Here is a 16440-nt window from a genome sequence, read left to right as displayed (position 1 = left end):
TCCTGTTTTGAATTACTCCCAGAAGCCATCGCTTACTGCTTCTTGGTGTGCTGGGGCGACGGCATGCCAACAAGGCTCCACATTCCTGAGGAAGGGACTGGGTTCAAACCTGGAGGGACTGTGGTGACTCGAGGTGGGCAGCCCTCTGACAGGAAGTCAGGCAGGCCTGGTGGCTGGACACAGATGGGAGCTTCCTCCGCTGCAGCAGGTGCTGAGGGCCAGCTGCTCTGGCCCCTCAGTCTCAGATCAACAGGATGGGACAGCCTGGGCGGAAGGAAGCCTGCGGGGAAGGACATCCCTGCAGACAGGCGGGATGCAGGGAGGTGGGAGGCAGGAAGAGCTGTGCTGGCAGCCCTCCAGCTGATTAGAAGAGGCATTGACAGGAGGCCATTTAGTCAATTTCCCCCCTGGCATAATACTATTATCACTTGTATAGTTGTCTAGCCCAGACCTTTAGATAGACTAGAAAGAATCATCAGATGCCTGTGTTAACAGTCTCTCAAAACATTCCTTCCCTTTCTAAGCTCACCATGTGGTTATTGCGAGAGAAAAAGTACTTGCATTATCTATTCAGGTACACAGAGAAGTGAGACAGCTCCCTCGAGGAGAAGTAATTTTTGTCTGGTATTCAGCTTGCCCCAAGGAGGTGAAAAAAATTTTGGCTTGCTTTAAGCTCCGTTACCGTTACCCACTCTCCAATATCAGCTGCTGTGAACAGACACTAAAAGGGGGCAAATACGGAACCAAAGATGGGTCATGAGCTCCGGATCATCAGGCCCCAGCTCGGAGCACAGCCGCGGAACCGCGCAAGCGGGATTCGTTGCAGAAGTCTAGGCTGCCTCTGAGTGGGCTGTGTCTTTCACCTGGCAGGCATCCCTGCAGCAACCCCATCAGATTGTACCCTGGCGCCAGGCGAACTAGAATACTCCCCGGCCCCTCCTCTTCACACACACACACACACACACACACACACACACACACACACACACACACACACACACACAGAGGAGGTTTATAGGCAGGGCTTTTCCTCATGCGTTGGCCGGAAGAGAGGTAGATCTACCTTTGAAACAGTTTGTAGATAGCAATGCAAACTTCTATCTACAAGCTCAAAATTGGATCCCGCAGCCCAGCGTCGAAGACAGAGAAATGTGAAAAAAAAAAAAAAAAAATCTCGAGTCTATGGGTCTCCACCATCTCATGGGTCCAATTTCTGATGCTTCCTGCAGTCCCTCACCATCCTATTAGCTGCCCGGGAAGAAGGCTGGGCTGGGTGTGCACCCGCGGCTCAGGAGCAGGTGCCGCGCCCCAATGACATGGGCGCCTCCCGCCACGGGGCGCACATCCAAGGTTGCACCAGCCGAGACCCAGCAAGTGTGGCATATGCAACTTGGTGGGTCAGCTAGCTTGGCTTTCTAGCCAGATGCGCGGGATGCCGCTTCCAAATGCAAATGTGTTGGCCAGGGCCCCTAGGGTTGCAGCCACCGCCTCTGTCGCCCGCCCGGCGTCCCGCCCACCTCCGGGCTGGCAGGGGTGGGGCGGGCGCCGAGGGCCGGGGCGGAGCTGGCATCTCTCCGCACCCCCCACGTGGGGCCGGCCCTCAGCGAAGCCGGACGCGCCACCGCCGTGCCTCCCCGCTCGGCCTCCGCCCGCGGCGCCGCACCACGAGGCCGGGTGAGGGAACGAGCGGGGAACGGGGTGGGTGGGCGAGGGTTGGGGATGTCACTGAATCGGGTGGCGGCGAGAGTTCCCCCCCGTCGGGCCGAGGGAACATGCTGCTGGTGATTGTGTACACGCTTCACTGACACAGACTTCACGCTGCCGGGCAGCCGCTGATCACGCGTGGCCCCGCGAGCTCATTGGCCGGCGCTTCACACACCTTTGCCGCTGATTGGCCTGCCGCAGGCTCCGCCCCCGCCCCCGCCCGCGGCGCGGGCAGGCAGAGCGGCTACCTGAATGGGGAGGGGGCAGACGGCGCGGAGCGCGGCGGCGGCGGGAGCGACGTCGAGAGTCTCTGGGCGCACGTCTGTGGCCAGGCAGCCAAGCAGCCTAGCAGCCAGTCAGCTTGCCGCCAGCTACCAGGCAGCCAACCATGCTCAACTTTGGTGCCTCTCTCCAGCAGGCTGCGGTAAGTCACCTGGGGATGCCCCTGCCCCGCCGGGTCTGGAGGGCCAGCAAGGACGCGAACCTTGAGTCCCTGATATCAGCCACGCCTGAGAACGGGGTTGCAGCGGAGTCGTGAGGAGGAAAAGGGGTTCTTGACTGCACACTGTGAATTGCTGAGGCCGTGTGTGCTGGGAAACGGGTCAGCAAATGCGGACCCAGATCTGGAACCTAGTGGAGAGAGGTCCTGCTCCAGGTGTAGTGAGGGGACCCAGGGGCCAGGTGCGGGGGAAGAAGAGTGGCGTATTAGACCAGTGGGGAGGGGGCTGCTGCCCTGGCAGCGAGAATGGGAAGGTGTGAAAGGGGAGCGTGGGGACGGAAGGAGAGCACTCTGCCTCTGGCACAGGTGAAAGGTGCCTCAAGCTGCATCTGGAATGGGGACCAGGGTGGGAGGGGATTGCTGGCGAGCCTATGAGGGGCAGCGTTTCCAAGGGCTGCCTAGCTAGGGGTCTGCATGGAACCCGCTGGACGGGAGCTGCTGAACAGAGTCGGGATGGAGGCGCCGGCGGGGGCGCGCGGGACGGCACGCGGGCCCGCCTAGGGGAGACGGGGAGTGGCCTCCCTCAGACTTGGGGAGGGGACTCCCCATCCCTGGCGAGGCAGGTGGCCGCCTGGGGGCTGGAGGATGGGAGGGGGAACCGGGGCTGCGAGACGCGGGGGCCGCAGCGGGGGCGCACGTCTGGGAACCCTTGGGGACGCGCGGCTGGGGCCTGAGCTGCCGGAAGCTGCGGGGAGGGAGAGACGGGGTGGGCTGAGGTCCCGCGGGCGGCGTGGGCGGGAAGCGCCGAGGGCTCGGCCGGGCCCCCGGGGGTTGAGGGGCGGGGGCCGGGTTTCCGCGGGGACCCAGTTCCTCCTCCGGCAGCTGAGGCCGGGGGCGGGCCGGGAGCGGGTGCGCCGGGGGAGCTTCTCGTCCCTGAGTGACCCAGCCCCGGCCTCCGCCAGGAGCGGGAGCGGGAGCGAGGCCCGGCCCTGCTGTCGGTTCCTAAGGGAACGGCGGCTCGCCGGGAGCTAGAAGGGGCGGGCGTCTCCCGGAGCAGGGCGGCCCCGCCCCTCCCCGCGGCTCCGGCGCGCACGGCCGGGCGGTTGGCGGCGGCGGCCGCGGCCCCTCCCCCGGGCCGGCGCGAGGGCGGGGGCCCGCGGGCTCAGGAAGTAGGTGAAAGGTGACGGCGCGGCAATTCCCAGTTCACGTTTCCAGCGCCGCCGGGAGCAGCCGCGGATCACGCTTTGTTCACATGCCTCGCCCCCTCCTCCCTCGCCCTCGCCCTTCGCGGGCCAGCCAATCGGGGCGCGGGTCTCCTGTCTGGCTGGCCAATGGCTGGCGCGCGGGGACGTGCGAGTGGCGAGGAATGTTCCCAGTGACTCACCCGCGAGCCTCTTTGAGGTTAGGGCGGCCCCATCCATCTCTCCCCGCCAACTAGGATCTCCCCCGCCGCCCGCCTCCGCCCGCGCCTCCGCTTCCCTTTCCTGCCTCGCGCCCCACTCCCTTTCCTCCCCTCCTGGTTTCCCTTCCTGCTCACACTCCCCTGCTGCCTGCCTTTCTCTTTTTTTCCTTTCTTTGCCTGGGCGTCTCGAGGAGGCTTTTACACATACATGCGCTGTCCATCGGCTCTTACATAAAGACCTGCGCGATTATGCAATTGCATTGTTAGTGATTTTTCTACAGCCGTGGCTCGTTATCTTAGAATTTCTGCACAAAAGCATGGTGCATTTTTAAAAAATAAACGTTGAGAGTAATATTTTCTAATGTAAAGAATGTTTTCTTTCGATATGTTTGTACAGCCCTACGTTGATCAAAATCTCAGCAATTATTTAAAGTAGAAAATGGGGAAGGATAGTGCCTTAAAAAAAAAATGGAATGTAAACTCTAGCATTAAATAATTGATAGAGCAGCTGTACGAATAATTATAAAGCATATGCCTTTAATTTTGTAATCAAATAAATAAAGCAGCTTCTGTTTTGAGTCTTGGAGAGTTCATTTTTACAGTCAGGGTTTTTGAAAATTATTAGTGGAAAATTACATCTTCTGATTATCTAGGTTTTTGGTATTCCTGCATGATCTAGTCATAATGATGCATAACAACCCTTTGTGTTAAATAGATCCAGTTAAAGGGAGCAAACCCAAATAAGTTGAAGCTTGCGTATAAATAAAGCTTTGAGATGGCCCCACAATCTTCATTTGACTTCTGTTTAGCCTTGATAATGGAATGATCAAATGATTTCAGACTGTAAATAATCTAACGTGACTTTAATTTTAGAGACCCTGAGGTTAATTTATCCTGTTGGTTTTTATCCCAGAGTGCAAAATGACTTTTCAAAGGTCAAACCCATGTCAGAAGGTGGGAACTCTGTCTCTTAAACAACTTGGCCTTGATAAGAAAGTTTTGGACTGTATTTCTATTAGAAATTAATAACTCATCAGGCTTGTAGCATTGGAAAAAAAAAATTCTCTTTTTTTTTCTCCCAGAACTTTCTCTAGTCATTTGGTCCCTCAGCTGCAGGGAGCTAGCTACTCTAGGGACAATATAAAAGCATCTCTTCCTTCTAAACCAATGATCTCTAATGCTAGTTCCATGTGTTGATACACTTGGTCATTGATTTTAAGACTAAGGTGTTTGCACTCTATTCTGATAAGGATATCTGTGTTCAAGCCTGAAAATGAGGATGATTTCGATGCCAGTGCATAAGTCTGGGTAACCTGACGAATATAGCTGAATATTTGTCACTTTAAAAATATCAGAGTAGCGGTGATGGGCGGGGGGGAGGGTTGTCTTTTAAAATATTGATTTGAAAAGTGCAGATTGTCAATTAAAAAAGAAAACTCATTCCTCCTTGTCATGGAATGAGAAAATAGGCTCATAAGCTTTACGGTTTGTTTTGTAGGAGGACAGAATGGAAATGATTTCTGAAAGGTCCAAAGAGAACATGTATTCTTGGAACAAAACTGCAGAGAAGGGTGATTTTGAAGCTGTGGAAGCCCTTATGTCAATGAGCTGCAGTTGGAAGTCTGATTTTAAGAAATACATTGAAAACAGACCTGTGACACCAGGGTCAGATATGTCAGAGGAAGAGAATCTGCTTCCTGGAACACCCGATTTCCACACAATCCCAGCATTTGTAAGTATTCATTGTTTTTAAGATGACAAAAGCAAATGATAGAACCTCTAGTAATTCACATGACTTAAGTTTCTCATGCTGATGCCTGTATATTTCTCTTTTCTTCAGTGTTTGACTCCTCCTTACAGTCCTTCTGACTTTGAACCCTCTCAAGTGTCAAGTCTGATGGCACCAGCGCCATCTACTGGACACTTCAAAGCATTCTCTGATACTTCCAAGACTCACATGGCTCCCCCTTTCAAAGAGGAAGAGAAGACTCCAGTATCAGCCCCCAAACTACCGAAGGCTCAGGCAACAAGTGTGATCCGTCATACAGCTGATGCCCAGCTGTGTAACCACAGGTCCTGCCCGGTGAAAGCAGCCAGCATCCTCAACTATCAGGACAATTCTTTCCAAAGAAGAAGAACCCACCTAAATGTTGAGGCCACAAGAAAAAACGTACCATGTGCCACTGTGTCACCAAGCAGATCCAAATGTGAACGAAGCACAGTGGCAGATGTTGATGAGAAAGCACGTGCTACACTTTATGACTTTTCTGTGCCTTCCTCAGAGACTGTCATTTGTAGATCTCAGCCTGCTCCTGTGTCTCCACAACATAAGTCTGTGTTGGTGTCTCCATCCACAGTCTCACCAGGGGGCGTGCCACCTATGCCAGTCATCTGCCAGATGGTTCCCCTCCCTGCCAATAATCCTGTTGTGACAACAGTCGTTCCCAGCACTCCACCCAGTCAGCCACCAGTTTGCCCGCCTGTTGTATTCATGGGCACTCAGGTGCCCAAAGGTGCTGTCATGTTTGTTGTTCCCCAGCCTGTTGTCCCGAATCCAAAGCCTCCAGTGGTGAGCCCAAATGGCACCAGACTTTCTCCCATTGCCCCTGCTCCAGGCTTTTCCCCTACAGCAGCGAAAGTCACTCCTCAGATTGACTCATTGAGAATAAGAAGTCACATCTGCAGTCACCCAGGATGTGGCAAGACGTACTTTAAGAGTTCTCATTTGAAGGCCCACATGAGAACGCATACAGGTATCAATTGATTCTTACATAAGTTTTAGACACTAAAGTAAAGAATTCTTGTAGCTTCTGATCACAAGTGTAAACCAGGCATCTTAAGGGGGAATTTTCCTTCTGAGCCAGTTCAGTGGATGATTACCAGTGCAAAGTCCATTGATCTCTCAAATGATGATACTGTTGATGCCTGATGGGTTACTTTAATAAAGAAGTACCTTAGAAACTTGAACATATAGTATCTTTTATGTTGAAATCAGAAAGCTTTTTTTTATTTTAATTAAGAAAATATTTTTATCATATGATAGGGTCAAAGTTGAGAAAACTGAAAAATGCATGATACTCATTTGACAGTTTCTTAATTAAGTAGCCTTTATTTTAAGTAACATCTATTCCTGTGCCTTTAGATGTAATTGAGTACATAAATTTGCAGTGACAATGTCCACTAACAATGATATGAATTTCTTTGTTTTAGGAGAAAAGCCTTTTAGCTGTAGCTGGAAAGGTTGTGAAAGGAGGTTTGCCCGTTCTGATGAACTCTCCCGACACAGGCGAACCCACACGGGTGAGAAGAAATTCGCCTGTCCCATGTGTGATCGGCGGTTCATGAGGAGTGACCATTTGACCAAGCATGCACGGCGCCATCTGTCAGCTAAGAAGCTACCAAACTGGCAAATGGAAGTGAGCAAGTTAAATGACATTGCTTTACCTCCAACCCCTGCTCCCACGCAGTGACGGGTCAGAAGATGACGGATCAAAACTAACTCTGGTCACAGCCAGAAGCCAGTGGCGATATTAAAAATTCTTCCACTGCAAGTCTGTGGCCCTCTGGTGCGGGCTGAACGCAGAAGCCCCCCAGCCCAGGGCACAGGCCCAGCCTGAGTTAGATGACAGATGTGCTGAGGCTACAGACAGGTCACAGAATGGCAGGTTTCATTTCTTATCACATAAGAGAGATGAGAAAGCTTTTATTCTTTCGAATATTTTTTGAAGGTTTCAGATGAAGTCAACACAGGTAGCACAGGTTTTTAATTTGTGTGCACAATTTGTTACTTTACTTTTGCTGTTAATACTTGAGACCAACTTTTCAATGTGATTGCTTCTAAAGCACTGGTTTCAAGAATGTAGAGACTGGAAGTCACCGTTACGGTACAGAGACGGAAATGTAAAATTGGCTTGTATTACTAATACTGTCATCTTTTCCTAGAGTTATCTTGTTTCCTATTCCTAGTCTTTCCAGTCAGCTTTGTGGACATAGTTGTTAACTATATCTAGAATTAGCATTTCTTCACTATTACTGATACTTGGAATTGAATGGCTGTATATTGCTAACGAGGGCCCAAAGAATTGGAATCCTCATTAATTTAATTGCTTTAAGATGTAGCTACATCTTTTTTCTTTTTTTTTTTTTCTTTTGAAAGTTTAACAAATTACTATATCTAGGCATATTATTATGCTTTGAACTTTAGTTTGCCTGCAGTTTCCTGTGTGTATTTGAAAATTGTATATCAACGTGTTTTCCGTAGACTCTTAAGATGCATTGCACTTTGTTTAGGAAGAAAATCTGAAGATGAAAATACATATTGTAAAGAAGGAATATCAAGAATGTTAGATAACTCCTTGAAAAAGATGGCTTATGTCATTGGTAAAGTATCCTTATGTTGTAAGGATATATAATGTGTTCTGAGTAGAAAGTTTATGACCATTATTCACAAACAGAAAGGTTGTCTTATTAATTTATAGGAGTTTGGGAGCGATGTGGAACTAGGTGGGTCGAAAATTATTAGGACATTCACTTTTGTTAACAGTATTTCTGTTGTTCTGCTATTTAGTGAATGATAAAACAAGAGTAAAATATATAGTGAAAAATGTCACTATATTGTCCCATTTAATGTTTTTCTGTATATCAGGTTTAGATTTTCTGACATCAAAACTTGGACCCTTGGAAAACAAAAAAGAATTTCCACTTAAAAAAAAAATCCTTGTGACTCTTACAGTTTGCACAATATTTCTTTTGTTGTACTTTATATCTTGTTTACAATAAAGAATTTCCTTTGGTATATATATAATTGGTTGCTTGCATTTGTTGAAAACTCACTCTGACCTTGGCATTGATCATCCAGTGACTTAGTTTCTGCATTTTTCTGAGGGCCTCATTCAAATTCATAACATCAGGAATGTACCTAACATGTATCTATCTATTAGGATAATATGAGAGCCTGAAGTTCTAAGAAGCCAATACATTTAAATTTTTTAACATAATTTTCCATTTTGATGATTTGGGGTTGATCTTTATAGCGCTGACTCTCAGCAATGCCTTGTTAAGTATCTTAAGTTAAAGGGAACACCACAGTGAGTAATTACAGCCAATGAGACTGCTGTGGCAAATGAAAAGAAGCCTGACCCATTACACCAAGAGTAAATTGCTCACCTCTAGAAGTTAAATTGACTCAGATCCTTAAGTGATGCCTTAAATGTAAGAAACATTGGTACTTAAGCTGCATGAAAGCTAACCCATTTCTGAAGAGAAAGATTTGCTAGTCACTCTTGAAAGAAATAGGAGCTGTAAGTGCTACATTTTACTTTGCTCTGAAATCTGGTCAGGACAACATCTTCAACGTACAGACTTCACCCTTGACCTAGAGTCTGGCTCGCTGGGAAGCACTGGTAAGTGGCTATGTCCTCACTTGGCACCAGTTTAGAATCAGTGGCTTGCCATCCATGCACCTGTTGCTACCTCTTATCTTGGAAACCTAGCACCACCTAACAGCTGCTGGAGAAGGGCACGTTGCTGCTGTGCTCCTTGGGCGTTGGGAACGTGCACCATCCTGAACCCTCCCCCCCCCCCCCACAACACTTTCTCTTGGTGGCAGGCCTTCCAAAGTGGGGACAGGAGAAGGTGGCTGAAGGAGTCTCTGCTTGCCCCAAAGCCTAGTCCCCTGTACTGACAGGGCCAACGGTTCCAACTTAGCAGGGTTTCTGAGGAGTGACTGGTGTGTTTGAACTGCTGACCTTGTGGTTAGCAGTCCAGTGTTTATCCTACAGCACCTCAGGACTCCACCTGAGACAGAGTTGCAGCATGTTAACAGGATGTTACTGTAGTATTAGCACTTCAGCAAGTTGTTTCTTAGCTGGGTTATATTGAGTTAAAACATATTGCTGATACCCAACGGTCTCAACAGTTAAAATTTTAGATATGTTTGTAGTTAAAGTTCCAAAAATAGTCCCTATATACTCTTCACCCCACTTTCCCTTACAACATGTAACTCACAGGGTCACTGAGTCACAACCTACTAGATGGCACCTAACTAAAGCAACAACAGAACATTTATCAAATGGAAGGAATTAACCTGGTACAGTATTCAGGAGTCTCTGGGTGGTACAAATGGTTAAGTGCTGGACCTCTTGCCAAAAGATGGTGACTTGGGAAAAGGCCTGGTGATCTACCCTTCAGGTCACAGCTGTGAAATCCTCTGGGGCAGTTCTGTACCCACATGGGGATTGCCATGAGTCAGCATCACTCCACGGCAACTAACAACAGCAACAACGAAACTAGTAAGTAAAGCACATATTTGCATTTTACCTGGTTTTCTACACGTTTCAATTTGTGTTCTATTCTAGGAGCCCATCCAGTCTCACAACTGCAGTTTGGTTCCCATGTCATCATAGTCGCTTCCCATCTCAGTCTTTGTCTTCCTTTTGAAGAGTCCTGCTCAAAGATGTTGTAGAGTGTCCCTAGATTTGGGTTTGTCTGAGGTTTTTTCATGGTTAGAAGGAGGTTGTGCGTTCTTGGGGAGGTCCCTTCTCAGTGCCTCATGTCAGGGAATAGATGATGGTGTTTACCATGATCATTTGGCTAAGGGGATGGTTGCCTGAAATCTCCACTGTAAGGGTTGTATTTTTCCCTTCATGATCATTAAATGTTTAGAGGGAGATGCTGTAAGACTATGCAAATCACCTGTTTGGCTTAAACGTTTGTTCACTCATTTCACCATCAATGGGTGTTACTGCGATGTGCTAATGTAGATTCCCTATTTCCCTCATTCTTCCTATATTTATTTCTATAAGAAAGAATTGTTGCTTCTCCGTTTATTTATTCATTTATTCATGTCATTATGAACTCATGGATATTTACACTAGCCTTTTTTTTTTTTGAGTTATCATGCAATTAATTCTGTTTTGTGGCTCAGTTCCAACTTTGGCCCTTATTGGTTTTTCCCATACTCAGCTATTTTTGACTGAGAAAGATGGCAATTTCAGCCTATCGTTAGCAGTTTGACTTCTCTCTGCTCTCCCTACCACTCCATCTAATCCACTTCTTGTCCCATTTTCCTACCACCCAGTCTTCTCAAAATGCAAATCGGATCATATCACTTCCTCCTTTAAAATACATCAAAACCTTCCCAATACTCTCCAGATAGAGTCCAGATTGCTTAAACGTGGTCTAGAAGAATGCGATCTAACAGAAATATATGTGAGTTTATTATACAACTTGAAATTTTCTAGCACCCACATTAAAGTTTTTAAAAACAAAATTAATTTTTTTAAAAAAATTTAATTTAAATATTATTATCTAACCCAATGTATCCGAAATATCATTTTAACAAATAATTGATATAAAATTGTTAATGAGATATATTACATCTTTTGTGCACTATCTTAGAAATCTAGTATGTAATACTTACATATACTTAAAGAGCCCAGGTGGCTCAATAGTTAAGCACTTGACTGCTAGCCAAAAGGTCAGCAATTTGAACTCACCAGCCATTGTGCTGGAGAAAGCTGTAGCAATCTGCTTCTATAAAGATTAAAAACTCCATTGCCACTGAGTTGATTCTTACGCATTTGTTGTTGTTAGGTGTTGTCGAGTCAGTTCCAACTCATAACCCTATGAGGGAAGCACAGCTCAGGCCTGAGCCATGCTCACAATTATTACATCTGATCCCATTGCTGCTGCCACTGGATCGATCCATCTCTTTGGAAGTCTTCTTTTTCACTGACCCTCCACTTTACCAAGCATGATGTGCTTCTTCTGAAACAGGTCCCTCCTGATAACATGTTTGCAGTATGAGAATGAAGTCTTACCCTCCTGACTTCGATGCAGCATTCTGCCTGCACTTCCTTCAAGACAGATTTGTTTCATCTTCTGGTAGTCCGTGATACTTTTAATATTCTTCTCCAACATCATAGACCATAGTCTTCTATAGTTTTCCTTATTCATTATTCAACTTTCACATGCATGTAAAGCAATTGAAAATACCATGGCTTGGGTCAGGCGCACCTTAGTCCTCAAACTGACATCTTTGCTCTTGAACACTTTAAAGAGGTCTTTTGCAGCAGATTTGCCTAAAACACTATGTCGTTTGATTTCTTGACTGCTGTTTTTATGAGTGTTGGTTGTGAAATCGGACTCAAAGTAAGCCTATAGGGCACAGTAGAACTGCCCCACAGGTCTACCAAAGCTGTCAACTTTCACTGCTTTCTCCTCTGACTAGTGCGTTTGAATGACTGATCTGTCAGTGAATAGTTAAGCACTTAACAACAGCTCCACCAGCACTCTTCTCTGTAGTGATTACAGTCTTGGAAACCCTATGGGGCAATTGGGTCACTATGAGTCAAAATCTGCTTGACAACGAGTTTATTTGTTTGCTTGTTTGTAATATATACTTGCAGTACATCTCCTCTCGGGCATTTAGTGCTCAGTGGCCCTACGTGATGAGTGGCTGCCATAGTGAACTGAGCAGGTCTAGAAGGCCCTGCACCTTTAGCTTCTACCAGCCTCCCACCCCATTTTCACCTTACTCTATATTGCTGCCATCTCTGAGCCTTCACACATGCTATTTCTTCTGCTAGGAATGTTTCCCTTGCCCTTTTACTGGACATTTCTAATATTACAATAATCATATCATTTTACTGAAATTGCTTGGTGTCTGTCTTTTTTTCCTTGAGGAAGTTTTAAAAAAGATTAGATACCATCTTTTTTGCATTTGGAGGTATTCTGCTTTATTGTGTCTCGCTGTCAGTCCCCGAGGGCAAGGAATCTATAGATTTGACTCACTGCTGTATGATCAGAGTCTAGCACAGTTCTTGCCAAGTAGTAGAGCCTCAACAAATATTGTCAAACAGAAAATCAAGCCAAGTAGAGTCTGTAAGATTTCGTTGTTGTTAAGTGCCGTCAAGTTGGTTCCAACTCATAGTGACCCTCTATAGGGTTTCTGAAGAGTGGCTGTGAGTTTGAACTGCCGACCTTACTGTTCAAACCGACCTTGCGGTCCCATGCACTATCTTGCAGCACCACATCAGGATTTTAGGGAGGGAGTATAATTAGTACATTGTTACATAACATGCAGGATGCAGACAAAGCCTATGAAAAGCTAGGCTTCTTTTTCTGATTCCCATTATTCTTTGTCGGTTCTTGAAGGACCATATACTTCACCTGCCAAATGCAGATTTTTCGTGGTATTTAAGTTCCTGTGAGTTCCTTTTTAACAGGACAGAGAAGACATTGGAACAACATGAACATACACAAGGCTCACCAACACCCTTCATGTGGATCTAATTCCTAAAATCTGTATGACTGAAAAAATATCACCTCAGCTCTCTCCTGCCTTTTCTCTTGGAAGAGCACTGAGCATGAAGCAGGGGAGATTTTCTTCCAGGACACTGGTCAGTCAGCAAAGCATAGGAGCTAGGAGAAATCTTTTGAGAGATGACACCAACAGCCACCTAAAGGGCGGTCTTTCTTTGAGAGCTGTCTCGCTGATTTGTTTTGGTGTCTGCCATTTTTTTGGCCAATTTAAGACCAGTGTAAGAAGAGAAACAATTTAAAATTAATTCTCAAATAGCACCACTTCAAATTCCCTATGTAGCTCGCTGTGCCCTGGAGCAGGTGTCAGGGGCTGAGCACTGGCCAGATGAAAAGACCGGGGTTCTAGTCCTGGCTCCAGGACTAGATACTAGTTTATTTCTTGGGAAAGTTGCTTTATCACTCTGGGTCTCAGCATCCACCTTTTAAAATGGAGCGAAACACACCTGCCCTATTTGGCTCATAAAATTCCTTGCAAACTCTAAAATGATTCTAGAAACCAAAACTCTTGGAAAACCCAATTGTCTACATTTGTTGGAACTGCCATAGCACCTATGTTTGGGAACATACACATGACAGTGAGTAGACTAGAATCCCTGCTTAGGGTGGCAACCCATATGGGTAAAGGAAAGCCACTTAGAGCTGGGATAATTAGAGAATTTTGATTCCCAGTGTTCCCACACTTCCTACCTATATATCAAATTATTTGGGTGACCCATTTACAGTAAATCATATTGCAATAAGGCCAAGCTAATGGAAAGCAAGGCACAGAGTATAAAGTCACAGCCATTTGCTGAACATGGCTAAAGCCTGGACTCTCATCTTCGGATATGAAGTGAAACATTGGGCAGAATTACAACAGAAACATCCAGGATATGACTGAGTTGGTCAGTTTACTAAATTCCCTTTGATCTCTTTGTAATGACCCTGGCTTGAGGATATTCTCCGACCTAATTCACATAATTCCTAATTTGTGATAAAGAGACCCATATTAGATGTTCTATGAAACATGGGCTAAAATGATATTCAAGCATCCCCAGAATCAGAATCCCAGGGGAACAAGGGTCAACATGAGTGACAAGATCTTTCCCCCAGGAAATACAACCTGTGCCAGGTCTACCCAGATAATGTGGTCTCCTTTTTTACAGATAGAGCCCCAAAGAAGCACAACAATCTTATCTTTGGCTTTGTTGTTCCACAGGAAGAGATAAAACTCAATGGAGCCGTTTGTTGTTTTAAGCTTTTCCTGCCAATTAGCATTCTGATCTTAACAGAAATTTAGAAATTCAGTTATCTATTCAATGGATGTCAAGATCCCAGCTTGACCTCGATTGACTACCTTAATAGTGGGGCACTGTTGTTGTTATGTGCCTTGGAGTCGGTTCCAACAAATAGCAACCCTGAACAGGGTTTCTGAGGCTGTAAATCTTTACGGGAGCAGAAAGCCTCATCTTTCTCCCACGGAACAGCTGGTAGTTTCGAACTGTAGACCCTGAGGTTAGCAGCCCGATTCAAAACCACTATGCTACCAGAGCTTCTTAACAGTAGGGCACTAAAAGGTAGAAAATACTTGAAGATACAAAAAGATGGTATTAAATCTTTTAAAAATATATATTTCCTAGGATCGCTTAATTTTTAATTCTCCAATGGCCCATGGAAGACTAGCCTAGATTTGGAAAATCCTAGATGAGATTTTGGCATGAAAATGAGAAGTTAAGAAATTATATAAAGTGAAAAAGGATGGACCAGTGGTAGACTTTGGTAGAAGTCACTTTCTGTTTCTCTGATTAGGTTATCTAAATCTTGAATAATGGTTTTGAAAAGGTATCCTCCTAGTTTGCACAGTTTCATTGAAAAGATAAATACATACATTGAATGTTTACTAATACATTGAGTGTTGATTACAACTAAACAAGGAGTCCAGGTGTGGCACTGTGGGCTAATGTGCTGGACTGCAAAGTCAGTTTAAACAAGGTCAGTGGTTCAAGCTCACCAGCTGCTCCTTGAAAATCCTATACAGGGTCACTATGGGTTGGAACCAACTTAACAACCACAAAAAAAAAAAAAAAACTAGACAAAGTAAAACAGTGTGGTTTTGCAAATGAAACTTCTGGAGTTGTGGGACCTATGTGATTGGATCAACCCTATACTGATAGGCTATAATCCTGAACAAAGCATTCCTATAAAATAGGAATCAAAGCACTCATCTGACCTGCTTCCTGGGGTTTAGATTTAGATTTAAAACATAAAAGAAATTCTATGAAGGCTACTCTAATACCACTGGTAGGTATTGTGTTGTTAAAACTCAAATCAATCATTAAAAGAGAAATAGCTGCCATTTACAGAAATGGTTATGATGTCCATGTGAGAAGGAAGGTCAAATTCCAAATAGTCACATAATTGGGATGGAGCACGGTTTCCAAAATGGCCCTAGAGCCTCAAGCTTTCATGCAATCTCCTCCCATACTGAGCAGGGTTGGATTACTGCTGGATCACTTTCTCTGCGGAGAAACCAACTGCTCTGTTGTCAGGATAACCCAGCATCCTTATGGGAAGTTTCATCTAGTTAGGAACTTTTTAAGGCCATTTGCCAAGATGTTGGCTGAGTGAGGCAAGACCCACCCTTAAGTGTTTTGTTTTGCTTGTGAGAGGGACTCTAGTTTTCAGATTCACAATTCTGAAAATATAATTTTTTTTTTTTTTTCACAGATGGTCAGTTTCTCAAGTGAGAGAGTAGAAATTATCTATTCTGTAAGACTGTTGTGCAGGCTAGGGAGAGAGGCACTATTTAATGTAAATTAGATTGTATCATAAGCAGAAAATAGAAATCGACTGTAACCAATGTTGAGGAACTTCTCCCTCAACAACGTTCCTCAGAGCAGAGATTCAGGATCGAGGCTCATTCCAACTTGTGGCTCCCTTGGTCCTTGTGGTCACCACTGGGATCATTTCCATTCCAGCCAGCCACAAAGTGAAAGAACAGAAAAGACTGCATGGAAGGTTTTAGGATAGATTAGTCTCCTAGGACAATCATAACAAATGACCACAAACAGAGTGACTTAGACCAATAAAAATTTATTCTCTCAGTTCTGGAGTCCCTAAGTCTAAGATCAAGATATCAGCAGGGTTGGTTCCTTCTGAAGTCTCTGAAGGGGAATCTGTTCCAGGCCTTCCTCCTAGTTTCAGCTGACTGCAAGCAATCCTTGACTTTCCTTGGCTTGTAGACAGTTCCCATCTCTGCTTCTGTATTACATGGCTTTCTCTCCTATCTATCTTTCTCTGTGCCTTATAAGGTCACTTTATTGGATTTGTTAAGTGGCATTGAGCCAGTTCTGACTCATAGCAACACTATAGAGGGTTTCGGAGGAGTGACTGGTGAGTTTGAACTGCCGATCTTATGCTTGAAACTGACCTTGCAGTTCAGTGCTTATCCTACAACACCACATCACTAGGGCCCACCTTAATCCAGGATGATCTTATCTCAAGATTCTGACTTTAATTGTTTTTGCTGTTATGTGCCACTGAGTCTTAAAATTGAATTGATATTGCAATATCATGTCTTAAAAAAAAAAGA

General features: G+C 45.5%; 1 protein-coding gene across 1 annotated transcript; it reads left to right on the top strand.

Annotated features, from left to right (window-relative positions):
- Window positions 1–1791: 1791 nt before the first annotated feature.
- On the top strand, window positions 1792–8343 carry KLF10 (Kruppel-like factor 10). Its single transcript, XM_006830619.1, has 4 exons — window positions 1792–2128; window positions 5044–5277; window positions 5386–6298; window positions 6756–8343. The coding sequence occupies exons 1-4, from the start codon at window positions 2093–2095 to the stop codon at window positions 7013–7015; spliced, it is 1443 nt and encodes a 480-aa protein (XP_006830682.1). The 5' UTR covers window positions 1792–2092; the 3' UTR covers window positions 7016–8343.
- Window positions 8344–16440: the final 8097 nt, after the last annotated feature.

This window comes from Chrysochloris asiatica, unplaced genomic scaffold (genome assembly GCF_000296735.1).
Source record: "Chrysochloris asiatica unplaced genomic scaffold, ChrAsi1.0 scaffold00001, whole genome shotgun sequence".
Classification (NCBI taxonomy): Eukaryota; Metazoa; Chordata; class Mammalia; order Afrosoricida; family Chrysochloridae; genus Chrysochloris; species Chrysochloris asiatica.
This window is presented reverse-complemented; position numbering and strand designations above follow the sequence as displayed.

What these genes read in the sequence shown, in the direction of transcription:
- KLF10 (XM_006830619.1), top strand. Translation starts at nt 2,093, where the DNA reads ATGCTCAACTTTGGTGCCTCTCTCCAGCAGGCTGCG. An exon ending in CCTCTCTCCAGCAGGCTGCG is followed by an intron (nt 2,129 to 5,043) that starts GTAAGTCACCTG and finishes TTTGTTTTGTAG; the next exon opens with GAGGACAGAATGGAAATGAT. An exon ending in CCACATGAGAACGCATACAG is followed by an intron (nt 6,299 to 6,755) that starts GTATCAATTGAT and finishes TCTTTGTTTTAG; the next exon opens with GAGAAAAGCCTTTTAGCTGT.